A 27,100-nucleotide genomic window follows, 5' to 3' on the forward strand; every position below is an offset into this window, starting at 1 on the left:
AATGCTGGCTTCATCTTATTCTGCAGCTGGATCATACCATTAATATAAATTATGAAAGGCTGAGGAATTGAATAACTTGTTCGAGCTTGTACTATGCAAGGAGTCTCTCTTTTTACAATTTGGGGGTCTTGTGCTCTAAGAATGTACAACGGTACAACCAGGGTAAAAGGTGCGACGTTTGCGTTCTCTCTTGTTTCTGTGTTGTATACAAAAATGGTTTATATAAAATGATCTGAGGATGCTTGCCTCTAACTTTTATGCATCTTTTTTAGCAGTAGATCGAATTACTACATCTAACCTTCTAACCTCTGATTTGATAGTTGATCGAACATTCAAATGAACATGGATGATGACAACCAACTAGTGAAAGTGTTGAACAAACTGATTGATTTACTTGCAATGGCACTGCACCCAGCCATCTCTTATGATCCTTTCAGTAATTCTGGGTACATATTCAGCAACAGCTTACAAACAGTTGTGGTTGTGCATGCACCGTAATGCTAATTGAACTTCGTCTATTTGCTTGTTGTTTTTATGTACATCTTTTAGATGCTACAAGATGATCATTAATCTACTGCATAAAATTGATTCAGGATGATAATTAATCTACTGCATCAAATGAAACAAATCCAGCCAGAAACAAGAAATTGATCTTATACCTGGTTGTTAAATATTATAAAATTTTCAAAATGTAATGTTCAATACTTGCCTTCTCTATTCCTTGTTCTCAGTTTCTTCTATTAACGAGTTCAATGATTATTTGAGGTAAGGTCAAATTAGAATAAGTCTGTTTCTTCCTTATAAGGTTAGTAAAATCAGAAGCATTCTATTTCTTCCTTAAACAGGGTTATTTGTTGGAATTCTGCTTTCCTGGTTTAAGTAGGAACATTCTCTGAACTTTGCTGCTGCGGATAATTTGCCGCCACTTGCTTTACTGTTAGCTCCACTCAATTAGCTAGATATTTTGTTTCTAAAATACTTTCAATCTAGGTATTAAGCTTCCATTCTCGATATGGATATAGTAGGTTGATTAAATTTTTACTCTATATAACGGATGAGTTAAATGTTGAAAAGAGAAAGAAAAAAAAACCAATACAGAGCACATAAATTTGCTGTGTTCTATTTCTCAACTGTTCTTGCTTCATTCCTTACTGTGTTAATCAAATCAACCAACAGATTTAGCCATGTGCGAATTTGTTACCTGCTATCACTCTGTTACCATTTTTTTCTACTTTGCAGCTAGAAGAGGCATTAGGTGCATAAAAGGCCATGCTGCCTTACCCTTGTGCGCTGAGTTGCCTACTTTTCTTGTTGAAATTGTCGATCTTAAAGCCTTTTATCATCTTTAATACCGTGTTATCATGTCTCACAGTCTGCTACTTAATCTATCGTCGTCAGGATTTGATAAGTATGTCTGCCATACTCATGCGTTCTTTACCGGGTTCAGCTTCAAACTAGATCTCAGCTTTATGATTCTAATGCTGAAAGCTGCTGAAATTCTTGCAAAGATTAACCCTCCGTTTAAGTACCTCATATGTAGCCTTTAGTACCTCAATTATACAATACTTCGAGGGATTGCCTAGAGCTAATTCAAAGAAGTTATCTGAGATACAAGTCTGGTACTCTGGCAATTGACTTAATTCTTAAATCTACATCAAAGAGGTTCACTTCGTGTCTTGGTCGTTGCTGGCAACTATATATAAATTCCGTGGTCACCTCTCGTTGAATTTAAGTTGAGCTCAAAATACTTAAAATCCTTACGTACATACATCAGTCTGGACTGTTGATGAATTTGTAGTAACTGGCTTGGCAGATGATCATAAAATTCCTGGTCGTCGAAACCATGGAACAGTACGTGATCTAGTCGATCATTAGTCAATCAATCAATTGGAGCTTGTAGTACTATTTAGGCAGTTAGCATGACAATGGACAAAAATTAAATATGAATTAGCTAGGTAGTTGTACGTATTTATGGATTATAAATACATCGATTCGATTCATGTGACCATCCCTAAACCATATTAAACACTGATTTTGGGTATTCGGTATTCCCAACTATTTCTCCATCAATTAGAGAGAACTGAACTGAAAACACAAAAAGAAGAACACCGCTAATTATAACTTAAAAAATATATATATGATGCCAAAAAAAAGATGAGGGGTTTGCATAATTAAATAAACAATGATACATCATCGGACCCGATTAATCAATAAATTTTGGGGAAAATTAAGTTTGAATTAATTAATCAAGCAGTTGTAGAAGACAACGACGTCCTAGCATAGTGCAGCACCATGACATGGTCATCTGTGGTTGTGGAGGTGGAGTCTGGAAGTGGAAGCAAAGTGAGTGATGCCGCTGCTGCGTCCCTTAGACTCCATATATTATCTCTTACATGCTGCAACGTCAAGAAAGGTAGAAGCTGCTGTCCTCTACATGTTATCTCTACCTGCATATTCATATAATTGTTCTGGTAAGTTTTCAAGCGTCATGATTAGCTAAGCAGATCAGTGGATTTCTGTATTGTAGCACATATAATGACAGAGGAGAAAGAAACAAATTAATCAGTGATGGGGTAGCCAATTAGCTGGGTAGATCTCGATCACATGCATGCATGGAAAGTGAGTTGATATATGAGTGCAGGCAATAATTTCTTACGTGCTGCTTTAATAATTGTGCATGTTAGAACAAACATTATCATGCAACTGATCGAATCATCGATTGCCTTCTTTTCTTTTCCTTTAGCTAATTAAGTGTACTTGATAACTGATCGCCATGCAGATTATATAAGCAAGGAATTAATTAATTAGCATGCAATTGAGTGATAACCATAAATCCATAATACAACAATCTATACTTTTTGTTCGTATTTTCTTTCAAACTTTTTATACTGTACTATTAGATTAAGATTTTATTACTAGACACCAGCAGTTAGGACCAACACGTACATACATATATTTTCAAATTAAGAAAATGCCCGGCTAATACATAGTCCGAAAGATCGAGAAAAATGTTAAAATTCGAAAAAAATGAAAGAAAATAAGAAAATACTTTCCTACAAAATTAATATTAAATACTTATATCTTTCGATCATGTAGCTAGTGAATAAAGTCGAACATATTGCTCGGTTTTTAACATTCCTCGCCAAATTGAGCTGGCTTAAGAGACTTGAATGTTTATTTTTTATTTTTATTTTCTCTCAAATTAAAGCTTAAAATTACGATTAATTATGTGGTGTTGAAGTCACGCTTTGTCACTAGCCTACGTCTTTTCCATGTTATGGGGCATTGGAGCATATAGATTTGTAACGTCTACTTTACCCATAAATCCCCCTCAACCTTTTTATCTTTACTCCAACAGATTCTTCGAGCCCCACACACCACTCCACATTAAGAAAAAAAAATCAATAGTTTTCCATCATTGCCAAAACAGAAATAACAGGTTTAATTTCGCCCAAAAAAATGAAAGAAAATAAAAACATTTTATGTAATACATAATTTTAATTAACGATACGAAAATAATAAAAAATTATTATATGTACCTGGTATATATTTTAAGTGACGTATCTCATTAATGTTTGATATATATTTAATTGTGTTTGTTTTTTATTAGTTATTTATATTTAAATAATTTTTTAATTATTCACCGCATGCATGTTTAACACACCATAAAATAATATAATTAACTGGGTACACTACATAACAGTGCTAACTGGTCCATAGACTAATTTCTCGAAAACAATAAGGTGGCTCCCCGCTAGCTCCCCCCACGATGTTAAACTTCCCGGTTTTAATGATCCACCCCAGGCCAGACTTTGCTGATAAGCCAAAATCATGACGCTTTGGACATTCATTATTATATTTCCAGATTATACTATATACTATAATCCGCAGCATAATCATACAAAAAGAAAAAACATATCACGTAATGGATCCAAAAAGCACGGCGACGACTATGCACCATATACACCCTTTTATATTTTTCAAACCACCCTAACTATTCATATCCAACTTCTACGTGCACGTCTCTTTCACGTTGCTTCTGAAAACCCTAATATCCAAAGAGGTCGATGTTCCTTCATGAACTACCTTCCATGCATGCTTCCTATTATTCCTTTCTGCATAGTATAATAATAAACTGCAAGGCACTGCTGGCGAATCCTAGTGGTTTAGGGTGTCGTTTTTAATTAGCTAACTGGGATTATCCTTTAAAAAAATGTGTCTTTCACACTTTGTCTTTGTTCTTGTCCTTTTCTCAACAACTTGGAATGTTTTCTGTCGTAGATTTACCCTCTCATGCAATTGTTTAATTCTCACGGCTAAAAGCATTTATACATCTGTGGTTTCCATCGACTTTGTATGGAAGAGGGTGGTGATGAAGAAGAAGAAGATGATGATATTGATGGTGATGTTTTAATTCCATCCATGCATATCAAAGTGCAGCACTTAAGGTCTTGATGGGTCTTTTTAAGCACAAGTGACGGTATAATATAAAATAGGGAAAAAGGAGGGCAAATTACAAGGGCCTACATTAGCTGTCGATTTGAGGAAGAAAATAAAGATGGAAGACGGGTATGATGAACTGCGAGGAACGAAAGCATGACGAAATGAAACGGAAGCAAGGAAAATGAACTAATTGGGGAAAAAATCAGGGTATTGACTATTGAGTATGAAAATGACATGATCCACCTGTGATTTTTTTAGTCCCTACACTAAGTGACCGATATGTGTTACTGTCGAGACTGGCAAAGCTGAAGAAGATGTTGATTCACGAACACATAAAGTCAATGCAGTATTTTCAATCAAAGAGGAAACATGGACATTAACAACTAATCCCACCATTTTAAAACTTAATTTCTCATGCATTGTGCATGGCTAATAATCAAATTATATATTTGGCTATATATCAACATGTGTGGAAGGTGCCCTAGCTAGCCAATGTGAAACAAATCAAATCATATGCAGCAAGATTCAAGAGAGAGAAATTGAATAGTCCTAAATTTACGCTAATTAGGATCAGCAGAATAATTAGTATGAGATTGAGCTCCTCTTTCAGACTTCGACACCCATTAAATTATGAACCTAATGATTGGGTGTTTTAGTTACATGCCATTGCCAGGGGTAACGGGGGTACGAGTTGGCTTTCTGGACGGCATGGAATTATTTTCTAATCCATAGAAATTTGTATAACCAAGTTATTCACATCACCTGGGTGGATCGCAAAATTAAAGATCGAAGCAATTGCCATTGGCCAAGGTTGACTTGTATAATTTAACGAAGTGTGTACGTGAAATATATCATCGAGTGTTGTATATAATATCAAAGAGAATGTTTAGTCTGTCACACATCTAAAATAATTGATTTTTATTATTATTAGTTATCATGATATGCATTATCGAATATATGATGGCAGTTTTGATTGTAGTTAGGTATGCATATATATATTTTGGTGCATCGTGAACACTAATTGCATATATAGTTTGATTTTTTCTTGTCTGCATAGCTGTTTGTTGTTACTGAATGATTAATCAACTCATGACTTCATGGCATGTAATTAAGAAAACAAAAGAGGTGTAATATATCAGAATCATAAAACAATTGACCTATAAATTAAATACATAGATTACGTTGGATTACTATATGTCGTACATGCATGTCACCGTTTTTCTTCTCATCATATACGGCAGACGAAAACTTGCATACAACTCAGGCCAAGCAAAGACAAGTTCAACCACCTCTACGTGATTTCCTATATACGTACGTAGCCAGTCAGGATTGATGTTCTTTCTTATTTTGATCTATATTTTGTAATATACGTGTTAAAGTAGTTGTAGCTGAGACAGATGATAATTTTGGGGATAGTTTTATCTGCAGTTCGTAGAATTAATTTACTGTTTTCTTCTTTGTAGTGTTGGCAATGTTGCATACGTTGGCTACGTATATCTCTTTTTCTATACTGTTTAACTTGTATCAGCTTATATGCTTCAGCACAAAGCAGGGGAATTCCTAATTTAATCATGATGCAAAGAAACTCATTTATTAGGCTAATTAACATGATACGTCTCACAGATCATCTTAGCATGTACTGTTTACTTTGGCTTCTACATACTAATCAAAGATGTTCTATTTGTATTACTTACCAATTATAAAGCTGAAGAATCATATGAATTGAAACTTTTAGTGGACAAATACTTATAGTAATTCAGTAATCCACTCGAGTGTTTTGAATTAAAATAGAGTCGGCTACTAAAGAATAAACACCCAACTTGATACAAATATATATATATATATATATATATATATATTCTTCTGTTTGCAACCTATAGTTGGATTCATCTTTCTTATATAATTCACATATGCGCTTGACTAGTGCAAAGCTCAATGGATATCAGTTTAAATAATTATTCATTATATGTTCTATATATTTGTTACGTTTTTTGTTTTTTATTTGAGAGGACTATAATTTTGTTACTGCAGCACAATTATCAGTGACAAATAGTGTTATTTTCATTATGGGGTATGTGATAGAAGAAATGAGAAAATGATGGTGCCACAATAACATGCAACTTATCTTGTAGACTTTCAAAAAATATCCAATATAATCCTCCAGTGTAGCTTAATTATAAGTGATTCATTCCTCTATACCTGTTAATTATAATCTTAGATAATCTATTCAATACATGCATGACAATGAATTCATACGTACTCTACTCGCATGCATAGTAGCAAAAGAACCAAATTCGGTCATCTGTATGAATTATAACATCTAATGTATATTGCAAACATTCAAGTTCTTACAAGTTAGGTAAAACTTTTCTGATAATCTAGCTAGCATGCTTTAGACATCAAGGACAATATATTTCGGTCATCAATCACAAACCAAGCTCTAGCTTCTTTCTTTTTTTATCTATCCTAAACTATAGAATTCTCGTGGCTTGATATGCAAGGTAATTAAATTTGGAAGAAGAGTAGAGGACATAAATTCAATAAAAACTGATACAGTACAAAATTATAATATAATCTTTTAATAAATTCGTACCAAAAGGTTCAAAATTTAGACATATATAAATAGAGAAATCTCCGCTGCGGACGTCCGCACAGTGCGGATCGGGCGACGCGCAACGATGGCGCGGATGGTGCCGGCCGTGCTGCTCCCCTCTCGGCGCTCATGTATGTGCCGGCCGGAATCTCGAAACCTCCGCACTATCCGAGAAACTAGAAATTTCGAGATTTCGGGCGATGTAGGCCGACACTGCAACTTCGGCCGGCACAAATAAGAGCGCCGGGAGGGGAGGAGTACGGCCGACACCGTCCGCACAGCTGTTGCGCATCGGGGCGGCTGCCGGATCCACGCGGTGCTAACCATGAGGACATCCGCAGCATAGATGGACCGTATATACATATACACAGTCCCTATCCAGAGTGAAGTTTCAGAGTGAAGTTCCAATTTTGACACACTTTTCGATCAAATTTTTTCACCATAAGTGATTCAATATTTAGATATGCTATTCAAGATCATCTCTATAAAGTTCATCTAATTTGACAATGATTTGAGCTTTCAAAATTGAGATTTACACGAACGGTTCACGTTGAACAGTTTTAATTCATTCATTGATTTAATCTAATTTCAATACCTTAACGATGTCCGAATTAGATGAAATTTTGTAGAGATGATCTTGAATAGCATACCTAAATATTAAATCACTTATGGTGAAAATATTTGACCGAAAAGTGTGTCAAAATTGGAAATTCACTCTGAAACTTCAAAGTGAACCTTCACTCTGGATAGAGACTGTACATATACATATATATATATATATATATGATGTACTTGTGATAGAATTATTCCGAAGAGGGGTAGGGAAAAATATCATGCTTTTGTTGTTTAAAATTCGTATAGGAACTCCTATTATCGGTGTTTCTTTCTCAATGTCTTTCTCGCAGTACTGGTTCTTCTATTTTCAGTAATATTTGTTAATTTATTTTAGTTTTTTGGTTGTGCCTTTAACCTGCTTTCATCAATGTTTAATACCGAAATGGGAAACCCCTTTTATGCAGAGAGGGAAAGGCCATTCATTTCTCTACCGTGGATTTTGAGGTTCAGGGAAGGGGTGGTAGGTAAACCTCTCAGGATGTATACTACCAATATTTGAACTTAATTTTCACTTAATGATCGAAATCCATCACTTAAAACTGTTCATAATTACTAACTAACATAAGCTCATCCCATATGGAAAGACACACATAATTATAATAAAAAACTAAATAGGATACCACACCAGTGCCCGGAAATTTACTCACCACCAAAAATGGTTTTCAACATAAGAAACAAACACTACCCGAGAGAAACCCATTATAGTTCTGCTGTTTATATCATGCCTCTAATAACAACCAGGCCACCATATTCGTACATTACTCAAACTACGAAAACCAGTTCATGATATTTGTTCAGTTTGTGTTCTTAAGTTTCGTCATTCAAAGGTAACCTTAATCAACTATATATAATATATATAAGCAATATTTGAATCTAAGCAATTTATTCAGAAAGAGGAAGCTATGAGGATACGTACGTACCTCTGATTCGCTGTCAAGTCTTAGCTTATTAACCAGATATTTCTTAATCAATCGAACTGTCATCCTTCCATCCCTAAATTTTCAAACAAAGAAATTAATGGAATTCGTAATTACATGCAAATTAAGGTTTCTTATTTATTTTTGAATTTTAAAAGTTAGACGGAACAGAGAAAGTAGTAAAAGATGGAATGTTACTTGATTCTGAGGTAGCTTTTAGGTATCTGGGGCAAGAACGGCTCTTTTTCTCTGCATTGATGAAAAATACCGGCCAGAGTTCATATCGGATTATATATGAAAATATGCAATGAAAAAAGAAACTAATAGGCAGAAGAAAAGAAGAAGAAGAAGAAGAAGAAAAAAACCAATGGGATCGGTTATGTATGAATACTTACTGATTTTGCGAAGCTTGCAGCATAAACCAGATGCCAGACTGGGGCCTCCTCGGAGGATCAACAACTCTGAAATCTAAGCTCGGCCCAGCGCCACCACCATGATGAAGATAATGATGTTGAAGTTGAAATGGGCGTGCAAAATATGAGGTGGAGGATGATGGTTCGAGTTGTATAAAAGAAGACGAAGAGGAAGAAGTAGAAGCACTATTCCCTATATGATTATTATGATGAGGGATCAATGGCCTAAATCCCCAGTTAACCTCCTGGTGCTGGTGTTGAGGAAAGCTCGGCAGCAAAGAACTACTCATTCCCATTCCGATTCCAGGGTGTTGAAAATATAAATTAGACGTAGTGCTCATCATATTAGTGCTGAAATTAGGAACACGAATTTGATGGTGATGATCGGGAACATGAAACATGGGAGTCATAGAAGACCTGGCTGCTTGTTGCAACTGAAATTGCCATGACGTTGAAGACGACGGCGACGATATATTTGCTGATAAGAGATCAAGCTCAATCAATCCCGATGCCGATGATGAACCCCTTAACAAGCTTCTCGTTTCGGGAGCTTGGACGTCTGCACTGGTAGCGTTGTGGCCGCCTATACTCAATTGAAGCCATCTGTCGTCTCTCTGATCTTCATCTACAAGAGCTTTAGAACTTGACCCCGCTTCGGCTTCAGCTTCGTTGTTAAGACTGTTAGTTCTTGATTCATCTTCAGCCATTGGACCATTAATCACTACTACATCAGAAGATGCTAATAAGTAAGATTGATCAGTAATAGAATTATTATTGTTATTACAATAACTATACTGATCATAACCACCTTCCTCTACTTGACTCATAAGAAGACCACCAAAGCTCTCGTCGTCTGGCGCCGTATTATTGTAATAATTGGCACCGCAGCCACCATAACCACCGTGGAGATGGGGGTGTTGTTGTTGTTGTCTGGATAAGTTTTGATGATGTGCAGAAGGAACCATGGTCATTTCGGACAACCCACCAACGTCGACCCGTATTGACTGTAGTACTGCTTGGTCGTCTCAACTACTTGATGAGCCATGGATTTATAATAAATAAGAAACTAAATCTCGCTGAGTGATCTGGATTCTGGTGTTTATATGAGGAAGTTGGATCTACTACTATTGGTGCCATAGGAATGTTAATGATTTAAGGGAGCGGCAGAGAAATACTACTAGAGAGACACCCATTAACGTCAGGGAGAACAATTTCTGTTTCATCGTCCACAAGGAGAAGAATAAACCTTGCAAATCTCTCTTTCCATTAATTCTAGTTGTTTGGAAGCTTGTGGAGAGATTGATGAAATAGTTGCAGAGGGAGAGAGACTGAGAGAGGGAGAGAGAGAAAGGGAGAGAGGAGATGGTGGTCAGTCATTTATTTATATACATTCTAATATTTTATATCCATGGGAATATTTATATTGTTCCTCGATTAAATATTTCTGCTCGAGGAGAGCCAACAGCCTTCTGTATTTTTCTTTTATTGACTTTATTAACAAGAAATATGTATACGTTCTATCTGTATTCTAGCTCATATATGAAGAATAAGTACTTGAGAGCTCATCCGAACAATTTGAGCTCATCCAATTCAAGTTAATAATTAAGTTAATTTGGTTTACAGAATGAAAACAATTTGGTCGGAAATACGTACGTACAGTAGATTTCTGCTCTATCATGCTTGATATTCTATGATTATATACTAACTTTCAAGAAACTATATATTATGGTATGGTTGTTAATTTATACGTATATTATGAATTCGTAATTATACATGAAAGTGATTATAGTGAATCTTATTTCAGTTGGATCTTGTGTATAAGAAATTAGTAATTACTTTCATTTTGTTTATTTGACGTGATAAGTACTACCAAGTAAAAATATCTGCTATATGGAATAGTAAAATTAGAACTGAACTATTTGCACACATAATGCATGGATGAGTTGCCAACTTGCCATATATATGTTCCAAAGTGATAAAATGACATAACAGCTCTCGCTCCTTTTGGGATATAGATCCCTTTTTAGGACTAACAGTACTGAATTTATGTGCTGGAGGCCTAAAGCCAGTAAGGACCGATGTTTTTTTTTTGGTCATGTAGACCGATGTTAACTACTAAATTTATGCACACATAGTCACATATATGCTTTTGAATAATTGAATTTGGTGTTCCGTCACAATCCACATATAAGACATAACTATATATTATGTTGCAGAAGAGAGAAAGGATCCGGTAAGCATATATTTGTCAATCTACGATCTTATCGAGAAGAATTTCAGCAAATATCTAGTTCATGACTGGAAACTCACATCCAGATCGATAATATATATATATATATATATATATATATATCATGGCCCATGGAATTGTCTAGGTGACAATTGTTTGGAGACTTGGTTTATTTTAGTGAATACAATGAAGCTGTTTTTAGTTTTGTTTAAGTCCTTGAGCATTTAAGTAAGATTACTGAACTGCCTGCTTGCCTGAAATTCAGAAGAGGGGAGTGGCAGGGCATAATGACATTACCTGTCTGTGTCTGGGTGTCTGAGTAAAGCTTATGATATTATATGAGCAGAGATCACATTGGGCTTAGATTAATTATAGAGTTAATTAAGATGTACTAATAAACAAATGAATTAGAGACTCGGGCATGCATGATGGTGTTTCCCCACAACCCAAGAATCGAAACACTGCGACGTGGCCAGGTTTTAATTTGTTGTAGTAGGAATATTGTGTGCATATATTGGTTCCAAAAGCCATGTGCCTCCCACCAGAGTCATGTATTGCGTGTTCGACACAGATACGAACACATACACATTTAGAGACACCGTAATACGCTCGGACACGCAAACTAGTACCTGAACACGGTTTGGAAACGCGAATTAGTATTTGGACATGATCGTGTCATTAAAGGGACATGTGAATTGGGTTCGGTATTCTTGAATTTAAGCTGCTGCTACCACTTTGAAGCTTCTCTAAGTCGTATACTGCATTCCAAGCTCACCTCAGAGCCTCCATTTGGCTACCACGTCGTCCAGAAAACAAGAATGTCTCACCGGCCCTATGGTTTCATGCCCAAAATCAAAATAGAGAAGGAAGGACAGGAAGATTAGGACCTGATTTGAAGAAATTAAAATAAATTGAATTGGAAAAGGAGGAACTGACTGGGTTTACCAAACAGAGACCAAGGAGCTCGCCGGAGATGGAGAATTCGCCAAAGATTCCAAGCTTTTCCGTCGGCCTCTAATCCCAAGTTGTGGAATTCGAACTCATATGGATGTTTTGAGACCATAGTTTTGAAGAGAATGAGGAGGCGATTCTAATGACCGTGATGCATGCTCGAGTCTCGCTAGATCAACGACGTGGGCTGCAAGGTAAAGGAGAAGGTGCGCTGCAGTGCTCAGTGGAAAAGAAGAAGAAGTAGGTGAGTTGTCGAGCAGAGAAGAAAATGAAGGGATGTGAACTTACGGGTTTTTAGTATGAGAAGTGGGCTAAAGAAATGGGCTCAGATTTTGGGTGAAGGAAAAGAAGGGGTTGGAATTTCTCAAACCTTGACCCAATAGGCCAAAATATGTTATTTTAAAGTTTATTTCGACGAGAGAAATTTGACATTGTTAGATCGGTGGTTCTAATTAAATCGTATAATACAGATTTAAGTAAAATCTTTTTTAAAACACAAGTGTTAGAAAATGTCATCCAATGGTATTTTCTATATAATATATGTATAACTTTATATTTAAAATAATATTTAATTGAAATGTCCAACACGTGTCCGTGTCCAATAAAACTTTGATATACCGTGTTAACGTATCAAATTGTATCCAATACGAACACTCGTATCCGTATCCGTGCTACTTAGCTTCTTGCATACACCGTACGGGCTTCTTGGTTATGAAATTCCAGCCTTCCCTATCGATCTCTTAACCCTGATGGGTTGGTGTTTTCAGCATCATATCAAACACGATTTAACTTGATTAATTACGTTTACTTTGACGATTGAATCGGTGAATGATCATAACTTCTTCTGTATATAAACGGTGACGAGAAAACTCACGTAGCTAATCCCAACAGTAATCGATCAGTGGATAACATATATACAGGGGAACTGATCGTGTCCGAAAAATATAGCGGGACCTCATTGGTTCTCTTCTGCCATGTACTTTTGAAGGACTATAATTAATAGTTATAACATACTAAATCGAATCCTAAACGGCTAAACTGAACGAACAGCTCGTACATTTATCCGGATTGGAAGCGTAAAATAAGTTAGTATATATTTAGGATTGAAAATTCCAGATAGAACAAGAACGAGTAATAGCAGCGGAATATGTAGAAAATTTTTATTTTTCTATTGAATAAACGATATTACAATAATTACATCTTAATCAATAATAATATTATTTTCAAAAGACAAATACTTCTTATTTGATAGTCACAATCAAGTATGAAACAACCTCACTAAGATCGTTGCTTCAAGTGTCGATTCAACCTCACTAAGATCGTTGTAATCACACGTACTTCGATTTCACTAAGCTTGTCGATGTTGCCACTAAGGTCTTCAATGGAGTCACTAAGTTCTCATAGCACAAAGCTCTTCTTTGATGTGAATTTATTCTCTCTTGTTTTCACCCTTTCTCTTTCTTGTCCGTGTCTCTCTTCTCCACCAAAACATATTACATCTTATATCCTATACCCATCTCTTAACCCTATAACCACTAGGCAATAAACCCAAATCCCTTCCTAATACAACCTTAAATAGAAAATGAAAAAATCCATATGAATATGGAATACACCTTTTATTATAAATCAATTTTCTATAACAATTTCTAATCACCATTTAACTAAATATATTTGAAAATATATTCCCAAATATATTGAATTATCCTTGAAGAAACAATCGGTAGAGACTTCTATGGTAGGAAAAACAAACTATAATCTTTTCCTAGTCCAATTAGGAAACAACTTCAATTTTTCTTTTGCATATCAAATCTTCATGACTTGTCCTACACACCTTTAGATCTTCATCAACTATATGGAGACCAATATATGTTCCTTCAAGAATATCTCTTTCGCAACTACTTTGCAAATTTCCTTTTCTTTTTCTATAATGGGATGCTGTGACATTATCCTTGGTATACACAAGTGGTTGCAACATCCACATAGAGCTCAGAAGGGCGAGTGTCTCATGCGCTTGGTTTGTATATGAGCAGGAGTATATATTACATTAATATAGGTGGCACTATTAGGAGCAGTGTTTGTGTGTGATGGGCATGCTTGGCTAACTTTGTGGCTTTTGTGACAGAGAGACTAGTGCATGGCCATGGATAACATAGAATGACTTAAGCTTGGAAAAAAAGCATGAAATGAAAGCAAAGGCCACCGATAGTGATATCTTTCTACCCAAAATTCATTCTCAAGATTTGCTACTAGTGCTCGACGGTCCTACGTTACGCGGAGTAGTACCAAATTACTTGATATCTATCTGCTGTATTTAGTACTTAACTTGAAATTAGTCAAATTACTAAAATGTATGTAAATGAGATTGCGGACACTGACAACTTCAATTCTGACTCGAGCAAGCTTTGTTAATTTGGTTTTCCTGAACTTCATGATTTTAGTCCCAGCACAATCTAGATTAGTCAATTAAATTCCCGAAAATTTAAAAAAAATCTCAAGATCGACATGCACGTCGATCTTCGAGCAATCGACCTGGCTTTTTATGGAAATTTAGGGTTTGCAGTTGAGGTGGGCTCGTTAGATTAGTCATTAATTATGAGCTCAAGTAAGAAGCTTGTCCAAATTTAGAGAGAGAGAGATTAGCTGCGATGGACAATGTATATGCATATACTGACCTAGCTAGAGCAAATGGTCCTATGTGTTGCACCTTTAATAAGTGCACTACTCCCATATATTAAACTCTTTTAATTTCGATATGTTTATATCTCATCCTATATCTGAGAAGCATCGATCGATCAATCACTTCTCTTCAGAGAGAAAAGAGACCTGTATGAAATGAAATCACACACATATATTGTTTTGGTGTATACGTAATAATCATGCAAAATGCATGGGATGCTCTTCAATTTCTGAGCAGTCGATCAGACTTTTGAGAGAAAGAAATGATTTCATGAAGAATTGGATTTGATACTACTAATGCCGTACCAAATAAGTATGTGGGACCAAACAATCATCACGATCATAGCCCCTTGTGCATGTTCTCAGTTGGAAGAAGGAAGTGGGTTTGCGATTAGTGGAAATTGTAATCGGAGATTTTATTTAGAGAAAGCGGAACCCGCAAAAACAAAAACAAAACTAAATTAGGAACCGAAAAATATAGGCAGGGTTTTAATCTCGTCATCATAACATCATCAGTAGCATCATCATTAATTCTTCAATTTCTATGATGGAGTTTTTTCCTTTGTTTTTCTTTTCTTGTGATTCAAATATCGGTGGTTCTCTGGGTTTGCTAGGGTTTGAATGATTTGTTTGGTTATGCGAGTCTGCATGGCCATGGTGCATGTGGAGCAATGAGTGCGAATGCAGTGGCGCTCTGTGCATGCATGTGATTGCGAGCTTAGCTTTGCTGAGAGCCTGAGACCAAAAGAGTGAGTGAGTATAGCTCCAAGTTTGTCAGGTATAATTTAAAACACATAGACGGATGAAGAGCACGGCGTACAAGTGCACCAGCTTAGCTAGCTACTACTGAATCGGCCGGACACTTCCGCTTTCGGTATTGAAGGCATTGTGATGGGCGTGACCGCTTGACTTGTCATTTCTTCATACGAGTTATGACTCGATGAACTCCAATGCTGCTATGCAGTAATTAGCTTTGATCGGACTCAGAGTCATGCTGTTGGTGAGTTTAGTCAACCGTCTAATATTTCTTCTCCCACTGTAGTATGCTCCGTTCTTTGAATAATTGTTAGGGATAACCCTAAAGCTAGCTGCTCAAAAAATTGATAGATCGACATTAAGCAAGTCTTACGAAGATAACAATGGTGATAGATATACACAGTTAAAAGAGTTACTGACACTGTTAAACAGCAAAGAGTGCCGCACATGGTTTACCATGAATTATACCGTTATTGTCCAACTTAATTAATAACCAGAACTGTGTTAGATTTTAATTGCAAAATGTCTCGATATGATCTGGATACACAGCCTTACTGCTAACTACCATTTCATTTACCAATATTCTAATGTGAGATACATACTCTCCAACAAGACCCACATTTAGGTTTAGGGTTAGGGTTTGCATGTCATGCCCACACTGGAAATTGAGGGAAAACTCACCAATACCGATTTCACATTTGGGCAGTTGGTGACGGTTTAACTAGAACAATAGATACCCACATTATTCTTTGTGGTAACAGAAAGCTTGAACCTGAAAAAACCAAAACATATCGAACTCGAAAGATTCTAAAGATGTGTTAACTGTATAAATGTGTTTAAGTCATTTGTTATAGATAGAAGCTATATGAAATGTTCACAACTAATCAAGAAATACAAGATGTAGTCCATCTAAATTCTTGGAATTTTCTTAGGTATCTTGAGGTATTTGATACCCTCATTTACTGATATCACAACAAATTTGTTGTCATTGTGGTAAATAAGGAAATGTTTTGAGTAAATATAGTTATATTTGTTATAAGGGTACCCTAGTTGTAATACTTCACTTATAACATTTTACAAAATTATGGAAAAATGGTTGTCAGTGTGGTAAATTTGTTTAGTTATTTATAAATATAAAAAACGCATGTTGTTTGTTCTTAATGTTGTAAATTTAGTTCATTAAATTGTAATTTTTGTTCAAAAAATTATAATTGAGGGTATGTTACTTATACCTCAAGATATTGAAACAACCCCTAAGTTCTCTGGTTTCCTTTCACTTTTATGCCTTAGTTTTATATAATGCATGGTAGCCTTCACGGTATCATAGCCCATAAACACAATCTGTGTATAACTTTGCTCGATTTAGAGTTTAGTTATTATTGAGATTATGAGATAAATAGAGTAATAGACCTTAATTAATTAATTAATTAATTAATCTTTAGGGATATCATACCATTAATATTTCGCCTAGCCTATGCAATTAGAATAAAGCAGGTATGAGGGATTAGTAATCATTTAAAGTTTACTTAATTACCATTAACTACAGTTTTATGTCAATATTTACCAATAATTAGCCATGTTTTATGTTTTTCCATGCGGTCACACGCTAAACAATTGACACAATTTTTGATTAACTTCTGTTAACTATTAAATTACAAAAATATCCTTATTCATTTGTGTCCACTATAATATAATAACTAGACAAATTCTTCATTTACATATTCTTAATGCATTTTTCTGCATCGTATGTGGTTCATATCAATTTTTCTGCTCCGTCACACTTCAAATGTTTTTGAGCATCAAATTTCAACCTCCATGGCCCTATACTCCATTTTTAATGCTACTAAGGCTTATAAATCAACATATGTTGTGCTCCTAATGCCACTCAACCTCAAATCAACCTCTTTCACGCTTCTAATTCCAGTGAGCTTCAATATGTACAGTAACCAACGAATTAAAGGCAAACGGTCTTGAATACCAACACATAAAAAGCCATTGACTCTCAATAAGCTATTAAACCTCAATGATTTTAAGATTTTTTTATAGAAATAGTATCATTTAATGTAAAAAGATGGAAATCAAGAACCTCTGATGCACTGAGCTTCAATGGCTACAGTAAACTAAGAAACAAAAGCATATTAATTGAATTGTGTACCACTAATGCTACTGAGACTCATATCTCTACTCTCCGCCGCGATTCACCACCCTTCTGGACAAAATGCTATTGAGGTACAATATGTACTATAAGATATGCATATATGCGTACTTAGAGTAAGTTTGACAGATATATGCATGAGTTCTTATAAAGCTACTAATGCTCAATAACATGCAACATTACTTATATTCAATAATAAATAATATACACAATCAAAGCAATTCACAACGTGAATAATAAAATAATGATATTAAGGCTCAATAGCTAACAACACCATTGATTTCAATAGCAAATCATGAGACACAATTAAAACAATTTCACAGCCCACATAGCAAAACAATGGTAACCACAATAACTTTTGGGATTGATCAAGAAAAGTTACAATATGAGACAAACAAAATAGAAATAATGTACCTCTAGTGCTACTAAATCTCAATAACAACATCAAACTATTAATTAAAGGTAAAAACACATGAATACCAACACATTATAAACCACTGACTCTTAATAAGCTACTGAACCTCAATAATTTTGGTGATTTAATTTGAAATGGAACCATAAGAGACAAAAATAAATGAAAATAATACATCTCAAATGCTAATGAGCCATAATAAAAAAACATAAAATCAAGAATTAATAATAAATAGTAAAAGGTACCTACTGCTAATGCTACTTAGTCTCAGATCTCAATCTTCCAAGGCCACTAAACCTCAACTATCAATTTAAAGCAACATCTCACATAAAAACACATCAAATCCTAAACCAATGAACCTGAATAACTTTAAGTATTTCTAAACCCTAAACCCTAAATAAGTGTTTTCCTGACACTCAGTACAATTACAATCGTAGTATTATAACGCTTATGACCCTAAATAACAATACTAATTCATCATTTTAAGAGATAAACACACATATAATGCAAAACAGCACATTTGATATACCACTCGTGCATTTTTATTTCATACTACATCATTAAAACATAAGCATTTACTAATTGTGCCTGAGTGCTAATGAAAGTCAATTACTCATTATGTTACTGAGGTTCAGTAGCAAGAGAATACAAATCTCATTGGTGGCATTTTATCAATCACAAAAGCCAATTACAGTCTCAGCAACATAAAAATACTCAATTGGTCAACAAATGCATCACAGCCTAAAAGACATGAACATCCAACAAAGTTGGTACCTACATGTTAGCCTTTCACCTAATCAATTTTTTGGTACTAAACCTCTATAAGAATGTTCTAATTTTGTTATTAATGTTCAATGGATTAACTTGTAACAAACTCTCTCTATAAAATTTGATCTACCTCCCTTATTAAATGTCAGTAGCTTTAGAAGTATTCATATACTTGCCCATCTTATACATAGATTAAACGCAAAAATGATCAAGTAGTCATAATAATACTGAATTTCAATAACATTAACCTATGGTATCTCTTACAAATAAGCAACTGAAAATCTTTTCCAACATTACTAATATTTAATTGCATAGCAATAGTGATACTAAACCTCAATAACTTTTCGGATTTTTCATGAAATGATACAATACAGGCAAAACAATAAAAATCAAGCACATATAAAGCCACTGAACCTCAATAACAACATAAACCACGAATTAAAGGCGAACAGTCGAAATTAAGTACAATTAATGCTACTGGCCTTCAGATCTCATTACCCTATCGCCCTCCACTGTGCTTTCAAAGCCACTAAACCTTAGAAACAAGACTCCGCAGTGCTCCGCCGCGCTTTCAAGGCCATTAACGTCAGAAATCAGCCTCCCCCACCCTCCGCCGCAATCCAAGACCACTTAACCTCATATCTCAAGACTCTGTTGCGCTTCCAAGGCCACTCATCCTTAGAAACAATACTATGCCGCCCTCTGCCCCGCTTCCAAGACCATTGATCCTCATAATCATGACTCTGCCGTGCTCCGTCGCGTACCAAGGTCATTGAACCTCTGAAATCAGCCTCCCCTGCGTGCTAAGGTCACTCAACCTCATATCTCAAGACTCCACCACACTTCCAAGGCCATTGATCCTCAGAAACAAGACTCCACCATGCTCTGCTGCGCTTCCGAGGCCACTGATCTTCAGAAATCAGCCTCTACAACTCTTTGATTTGGTTCTACGATTTGGAAATGAAACTATTTTTTGAGACTGGCCAAGTATATAAAAAATGACATTTTTGTTATTTTTTCATCTTTGAGGGGTATTAGAGCTTCAAATTTTAGATCGTTAAATGGGATGTTACCCTTATTTTGGAACGCATGGTATAATATATCTAAGTTTTGCTATTCATAAATATTGCTACTCAATTGTAGTTATGGGTGAAAAAACCCTTTAAAGTTCGACATAGAATTCTGGCCAGAAGCCGAACATTGAATTTGTCTCCTCGGAGAGTTCGCTTCTAGTATGCGTAAAGTAAAGAAAGAAGACTCACTAATTAAGATAGATATGTGTATATCTTATATGCTAGTACAGGACGATTGACTAGCGAACGAAGTACTACTGCAGCCAAGCTTTTCTGGGCCGACCTAAGAGTATAGAGAAACAGAGATCAGTGCTTTATAAACCCTACAATACCCACACTCACGGCCTCACTGGTATACGCAATTGAACTTATAATCACCTAAATTAGAATAAGTTATCATGAACCATGTATTGAGTATCAATAAAATCAAAAGAATATTTTCAAACCAGCTTGATTGTTGATAGAAGCGCGCGCAATGTTAGCGGCCTAGGTTCCCTAAGTTTTCTCTCTCACTACGCACCTATGTCGGCTCAAGCTCGATGGGTCTTATCACTCTTATGGAAGACTCAGTTTTATTACTTCTCATTTAGGTTAACACATCATATTGACATTGTATTCATCGTGCTAGTTACTGTGTGCTTTTATAATGTTGCATCCCTACTGTTGAAACTTTTGAAATTAGATCTCTATATGTCTGTGTCTCTGTACTCATCGCACAAAACAGTCTCATGGTTGTTAGTTATGTTTCTATGATTTTCTAAACTACACAATCTGAAACTCTATAATATTTTTAGAGAGTGTAATATGGTTGATGATGTCTTAGTCAAAAATAATACTTCTCATGAGTTAGAGCTGATTGAGTTTGTTAATCCCCTGACCATGTTGCGCAGGTTTTCTTGGACGATCTGACAAATAATGCTAAATATAGGCACACATGAATCTGTTTTAATATTTAGTCTTTTTGTTTTTTTTTCTTGACCTTAATTCCCTTTGCAACAAAAAACAAAACAGAGCACAAAAAGCATACAACATCCTTTCTTTCGCAATCTGGTGACAAAGACTAGTCATCCAGAGAAAAGATAATAGCAAGCTAGGGTTGTGTAGTAGTAGTAGTATTCGATCTCTATAATTTTTTTGGTGCCTAGTGGATACAAACAATCATGTATCATTGTCTTGTGCGATCGAGGAGATGCCTTTTGTAAATGGGATGTGGCCCTATGGGGCAAGGGCTATCGATCATTTTATTCACAAATATTCATTCCTTGTATAAATCCATTCCCATTCCATCGTGAAAAGGGGGCCAACTTTCTATAAATTCCTCCGTTTTGGATTTACCACTTTGCATTGCATGTCCCGGAAGCAAACCCTCTCACGTATACAGGACATTGATCCTCGTTCTCCCGATTCATATTCAAGATTTCCTTTTCTTTGTGGTAGGGGGGGGACCAATTTTATCGGTCATTTTTTTAGGTATGTTATTTAGGTATGTTATTCAAGATCATATGTACAAAATTTCATCTAATTTGGACATCGTTAAGGTATTAAAATTAGATTAAATCAATGAATGAATTAAAATTGTTCAACGTGAACCGTTCGTGTAAATCTCAATTTTGAAAGCTCAAATCATTGTCAAATTGGATGAAACTTTGTAGAGATGATCTTGAATAACATACCTAAATATTGAATTGCTTATGGTGAAAAAAAAATGACCGAAAAGTGTGTCAAAATTGGAACTTCACTCTGTAATTTCAGAGTGAAGCTATATATAGTCTCTATCCAGAGTGAAGCTTCACTCTGAAATTACAGAGTGAAGTTCCAATTTTGGCACACTTTTCGGTCAAAATTTTTCACCATAAGCGATTCAATATTTAGGTATGCTATTCAAGATCATCTGTACAAAATTTCATCTAATTCGGACATCGTTAAGGTATTGAAATTAGATTACATCAATGAATGAATTAAAACTGTTCAACGTGAACCGTTCGTGTAAATCTCAATTTTGAAAACTCAAACCATTGTCAAATTGGATGAAACTTTGTAGAGATGATCTTGAATAACATACCTAAAATATTGAATTGCTTATGATGAAAAAAATTGACCGAAAAGTATGTCAAAATTGGAACTTCACTCTGTAATTTCAGAGTGAAGCTTCACTCTAGATAAAGACTATATATATATATACAATCTCTATCCAGAGTGAAGCTTCACTCTGAAATTTCAGAGTGAAGTTCCAATTTTGTCACACTTTTCGGTCAAATTTTTTTCACTATAAGCAATTCAATATTTAGGTATGCTATTCAAGATCATCTCTACAAAATTTCATCTAATTTGGACATCGTTAAAGTATTAAAATTAGATTAAATCAATGAATGAATTAAAACTGTTCAACGTGAACCGTTCGTGTAAATATCAATTTTGAAAGTTCAAATCATTGTCAAATTGGATGAAACTTTGTAGAGATGATCTTGAATAGCATACCTAAATATTGAATTGCTTATGGTGAAAAAATTTGACCGAAAAGTGTGACAAAATTGAAACTTCACTCTGAAATTTAAGAGTGAAGCTTCACTCTGGATAGAAATTATATATATATATATATATATATATATATATATATATATATATATATAGTGCGAGGGCGCTGCGAGCTCATTACTAATCAAAATAATAAAATTAAGCATGGAATAAAAAGGTCTGTTGCGGGTTGCCTTGACTAGCTTATTGATTATGCAACTGATTTGTACTAAAATAGCTATCAAAATTAATAACCAAATATGATGATACTGATCAGTAACTCAATAAAACAGAGAGCTGCTGATGTTTTACTTTCATATGTGAGGGATCAGTCATCAGAACATACAGAGCACGCTTGGTGATTTGATCAAAGCACACATGCATGGGACTTAATTAACTACGAATAAAAAGAGAATAATCGACAGTGATCAAACCAAATTAACTAATAACTAGCACAAACTGATACAGCGCGCAAGCAGCTCTCCACATGTACCGAGCCTAGTATTCGGAATTTTCATAAGTACCTCATGTATATTATATGATACCAAATCGTTATTAAATAAATTGTTATTTAGATAATTATAGGTAATCACTTCATTCACTTGTAACATTTTGTAAGTTTTTTAATAAGTTGTAGTAAAGATGATATTTTTTTTCAATAATATTGTAAAATAAATTTAATAATTTTATTATTAATGTGGTAATTTAATTAAATTAAATTATCATCAGTGTGATCATTTTGTTCAGTTACTTGTAAATAATTATATAATATACAGCCCTGTTACCGGTTGGCGTAGATATTCTATTTTTATTTGTGTTTTTATATCTTTTTCTTATTACCTTTTCACTGCTAGCTTCCCACTCACAATCGTCACATAAACCTCATCATTTCCCGACTCTCTCCTTTATATACGATTAATACTTGCTCTTTTTCCTTGGCCGGCTGGGTTTTCAGAATCTGGCTTTCTTTATTTACAAAACCTACACCACTTTCTGTACTGAATAATAGTTTTACTACCAAAATGTGCTTGCAATTACACTCAAATTGACTTGGACATCATCACCTTTGCGTTTTCTTTTTCTTTTTTTCCCCAGCACTCTTTCTCTCTCTGAAGTCTGAACAAGAACGAGAATAAGGAAAAAGTTTTCCGAGACATGCTGCTTGCCAGCATTCAAATTTCAAACCTTAGAGATTAGTCTGCATCAAACCTCAAACATATCAATTAGGACATCACTTTGCAATATTTCGGCTCCGGTATTTTAATTGTCAAGTTATATTTCCCGCGATAACTGAAGCACATAATTAATTGAAGTTATCCAAGAATACTGTAACAACGGAATACAATATACGAATCCATATAGATAGGATGACGAACATACTATTTATTCAAACTTTTGCATGTCAATTAACGGCCTTTGAAGGCAATCAAACCTTTTCGCTTTCCTTTTGCTTTACTCATATATGATGGTAGTTTTCTTGGCTGCTAGCCAGCTCCTATACAAATGTGTTGCGCACATCCTAAAGTATGTGTCATGAAACATTTCTATAATCATTGATTCTGTTTATTGCAATTGACGATCGTTTATAATTCTTGTGAATTCAGTCGATCGATGAATGCGATCATATATATTTTGTGATGAATCGTGAACTCATACGTATTCTACTGAATTTCTTTTTCTCACAGTATAACTCAGCTCTTCATATTTAGACGTTGTGATCACTGAGAATGACGCGCACATATATCCTGCATTAGTTTGGTTTATTTTTGGCATCGATCTTGGATCGGTTAGTTCTGAGTTCCTTCAGCGCTATGTTTTACCAAAGACAAAGAAAACGTTAAAGGCGAGCAAAATCTTCCCGGTGCATCAAGTCAATGTCACGAGCGTTTACAATCAGGCGTGCTAGATCAAGGGTAAGCATCATTACATTATACACTGGAAATGGAGTTGACCTCCGCACATACATATCCTGTATCCACAGACCATGCCACTGTTGCTACAGTATTAGTATATACATTGTAAACACGCTGAAGCTCTGAAGTATTTTCGCATTCTTAAAGCTTTACGTTAGGTATATACAGACGTTCCTTTCACAACAGAAAATGATGCAATCACAGATTCACATCACTAATTACTTGATGATATATCAGATCTGTTATCTGTATATACGCCCCAAAATTCGAGATCAAAAGTAGTAGAGCCTGAGCTATCTCGTGAGGTAGGTTTGGATACATTATAGCCCTCACAACCTTGGCTCTATTATTGTAAATCTCTCTCTCTCAATTACACAGACCGACCACCATGTCCATCAGTCCATCTCAATGCATGCATTTCCTTATTATGTTCGGCTAACTGAGCTAAGCTAAACGACACCGTCGACACAGATTTCGTTTTCATTCTCCTTCTTTTTCCCCCTCCTTATTCTCTTCTTTTTTTTACACGACGTCGTGTTTTGTTATAATAATTATTAAGACTAAAAAAGGCAACCATAGCCATGCAAATGCAGCATGCGCAAGTCGAAGAGGGAAGAATCTGTCAATAGGGTGCATGCTGGTTCACGCTAACAGCGTATGCCCTCGATATATTCCCGACACAACGCACTCTCTCCTCTCTCTATGGGGGCCATAAATTTCCACGCCTTCTTTTATTCCTTTTTGTAATTTCTGTTTTTTTTTTAAATATTTTTCAGAAAATAAATTTTTGCATGGACAGAGGCGTGGACTGCAATCCGTGGTCCCCACCTTCCTGACTGCGCGTGCAAAGCCGGACTTCGTGGGGGGCTCTCCTCTCTGGGACCCACCGATGCCCCCAACATTCTCTCCCTCCCTCTCTAGCTCATTTTCTATTCCCGCCAGCCATCATCATCATCTTCTTCTTCTTTCTTCTTGATAAAGGAATAATAATAGTAGTAAATATTGCTGAGAAATTCCAGGGGATATTAATAAATATACCTAATCTGGGGATATTGACCTGTGATATATTATATATGTATTTTAGATGTTAAAGCTCTCTGTTTCATGGTCCTCTGATTGCTTACTGACTCTAAACCCAGCTTATCATCATTACGTACCAGAATTTTATAAGTTTAATGGATGTATATTCTCTCTGCAGCAAACCCTAATCTTTTATATTAGCTGCGTAGCTATTGAGCTTCATTTGAAAACAAATATACAAGGTTGTAAAAGATGAGGGAGTTAATGCTTTGCATTGTCATGGTTGAGTCACGTGGACGTTTGATTAGCGATAGAAAGTTGTGATCGATCTAAACAATTAACTGGTAATGGGAACGTGATTACGTGAATAGCTACTAGTTCGATTTCGATGATTCAAGTCATTCAACAGATGATGAGATGGATCAATGCTCGGCGGCCCGGCCACTGAAAATTACAAATGATCATCATGATCATATTAGCTTTTTGCATCTCTCTTTCTCTTTATCTCTCTCTGTCTTTCGTGTATTTTCACTAAAAGATCTTGACAAGATAGCTCGTATATTTATCAATCAACTCAGCTCAACTGCCTAAACAAAAATCATCTCGACTGTTAAAGATTTTGATCACTTCTTCTTTCGTGGTATGCAGGGGAATCATGAAAAAGATAGAGCGAGGTGGCTCAGGCGCTCAACACAAAATTCATGTGTTGCTGGCATGGTTCAAAACACGTTATGTCGTGTATGTCGTGCTTGCCTACATGAATAATAAACAACTAGCTTAGCTAGCTCTAGGCTTTATAATAATTCCTCACTAGGAGGGAGTACAAATTACTACAAATAAAAACGAGTGGAAGAGTAGTAATAAATATGATGAGTGCACATGTCAATTGTCATATAAGACAACATGTACGTGTTCGGGTTCATGTTCGTGTTCATGTTATTGTGGATAAAACATATCTATATGATGTTTTATGATGATTAATTCTTGTTTGATTAGGTTCCATAGTCCATCGTAAAGGTTACTGCATGTTCCTAATTGAAGCATACATATATAGTTTTGATAATTGCCCATAATATCACAAACAATGTTCTCGATATCTTCATATAGCACTTGCATGTTGGACAATGTTAATCAAAATTTAATTTCATCAATACTTTCATTTTGATGACACTATCGTTGAAGTTTTTGTACTTTTGCCAAAGTTCCAAATTTAAGAGCACACATAAAGCCAAGTTTTATCAAGTGTAGTTTTGTAGAGAAGTTGAAATTGACTAAGAAATCAAATTAATTGATTGATGGCGATCGAATGTCGTTTAATCGAATAGAAGTATAATTTTCTTGTTTATCCTCACTTCGATGAAGTAACATTAAACACGATCCAATAGGGAAACTAGCAAACCACTTAAAAAAGGCAAACGACATATGAGAACTGTCATTTTTCTAATGGAATAGAGTTCCAATTTCATTGGGACAGTCTTTCTGTTCTTTAGGTTTGGTGCGTTATGGGTTGGTACGTGCATGTTAGTAATCTACCTTTCCTGGTGTATTATACCAGGCACACCATCTGAATAAAACCTCCATGTTTCTCCATGCCTTCTAATGCATGCTAGAGATTTTTTTAGTTTTCTCTTCGCACTGTCCAATTCTAGTT

General features: G+C 35.3%; 1 protein-coding gene across 3 annotated transcripts; it reads right to left on the bottom strand.

Annotated features, from left to right (window-relative positions):
* Positions 1-2,092: 2,092 nt before the first annotated feature.
* LOC126789853 (uncharacterized) lies at positions 2,093-10,298 on the bottom strand. 3 transcript variants are annotated; one of them, XM_050515919.1, is made up of 5 exons: positions 9,790-10,298; positions 8,964-9,702; positions 8,767-8,817; positions 8,572-8,644; positions 2,093-2,447 (listed from the first exon to the last, which is right to left on the bottom strand). In XM_050515919.1, exons 1-5 carry the CDS (start codon positions 9,950-9,952, stop codon positions 2,247-2,249), a joined length of 1,227 nt encoding a protein of 408 aa, XP_050371876.1. In that variant the 5' UTR covers positions 9,953-10,298; the 3' UTR covers positions 2,093-2,246. The 3 variants fall into 3 exon arrangements, with proteins under 3 accessions (XP_050371876.1, XP_050371875.1, XP_050371874.1); XM_050515918.1 differs by having other exon boundaries at positions 8,964-9,705; XM_050515917.1 differs by having other exon boundaries at positions 8,964-10,298.
* Between the last annotated feature and the right edge of the window lie 16,802 nt (positions 10,299-27,100).

The sequence above is a fragment of the Argentina anserina genome, chromosome 4 (genome assembly GCF_933775445.1).
Source record: "Argentina anserina chromosome 4, drPotAnse1.1, whole genome shotgun sequence".
Lineage (NCBI taxonomy): Eukaryota > Viridiplantae > Streptophyta > Magnoliopsida > Rosales > Rosaceae > Argentina > Argentina anserina.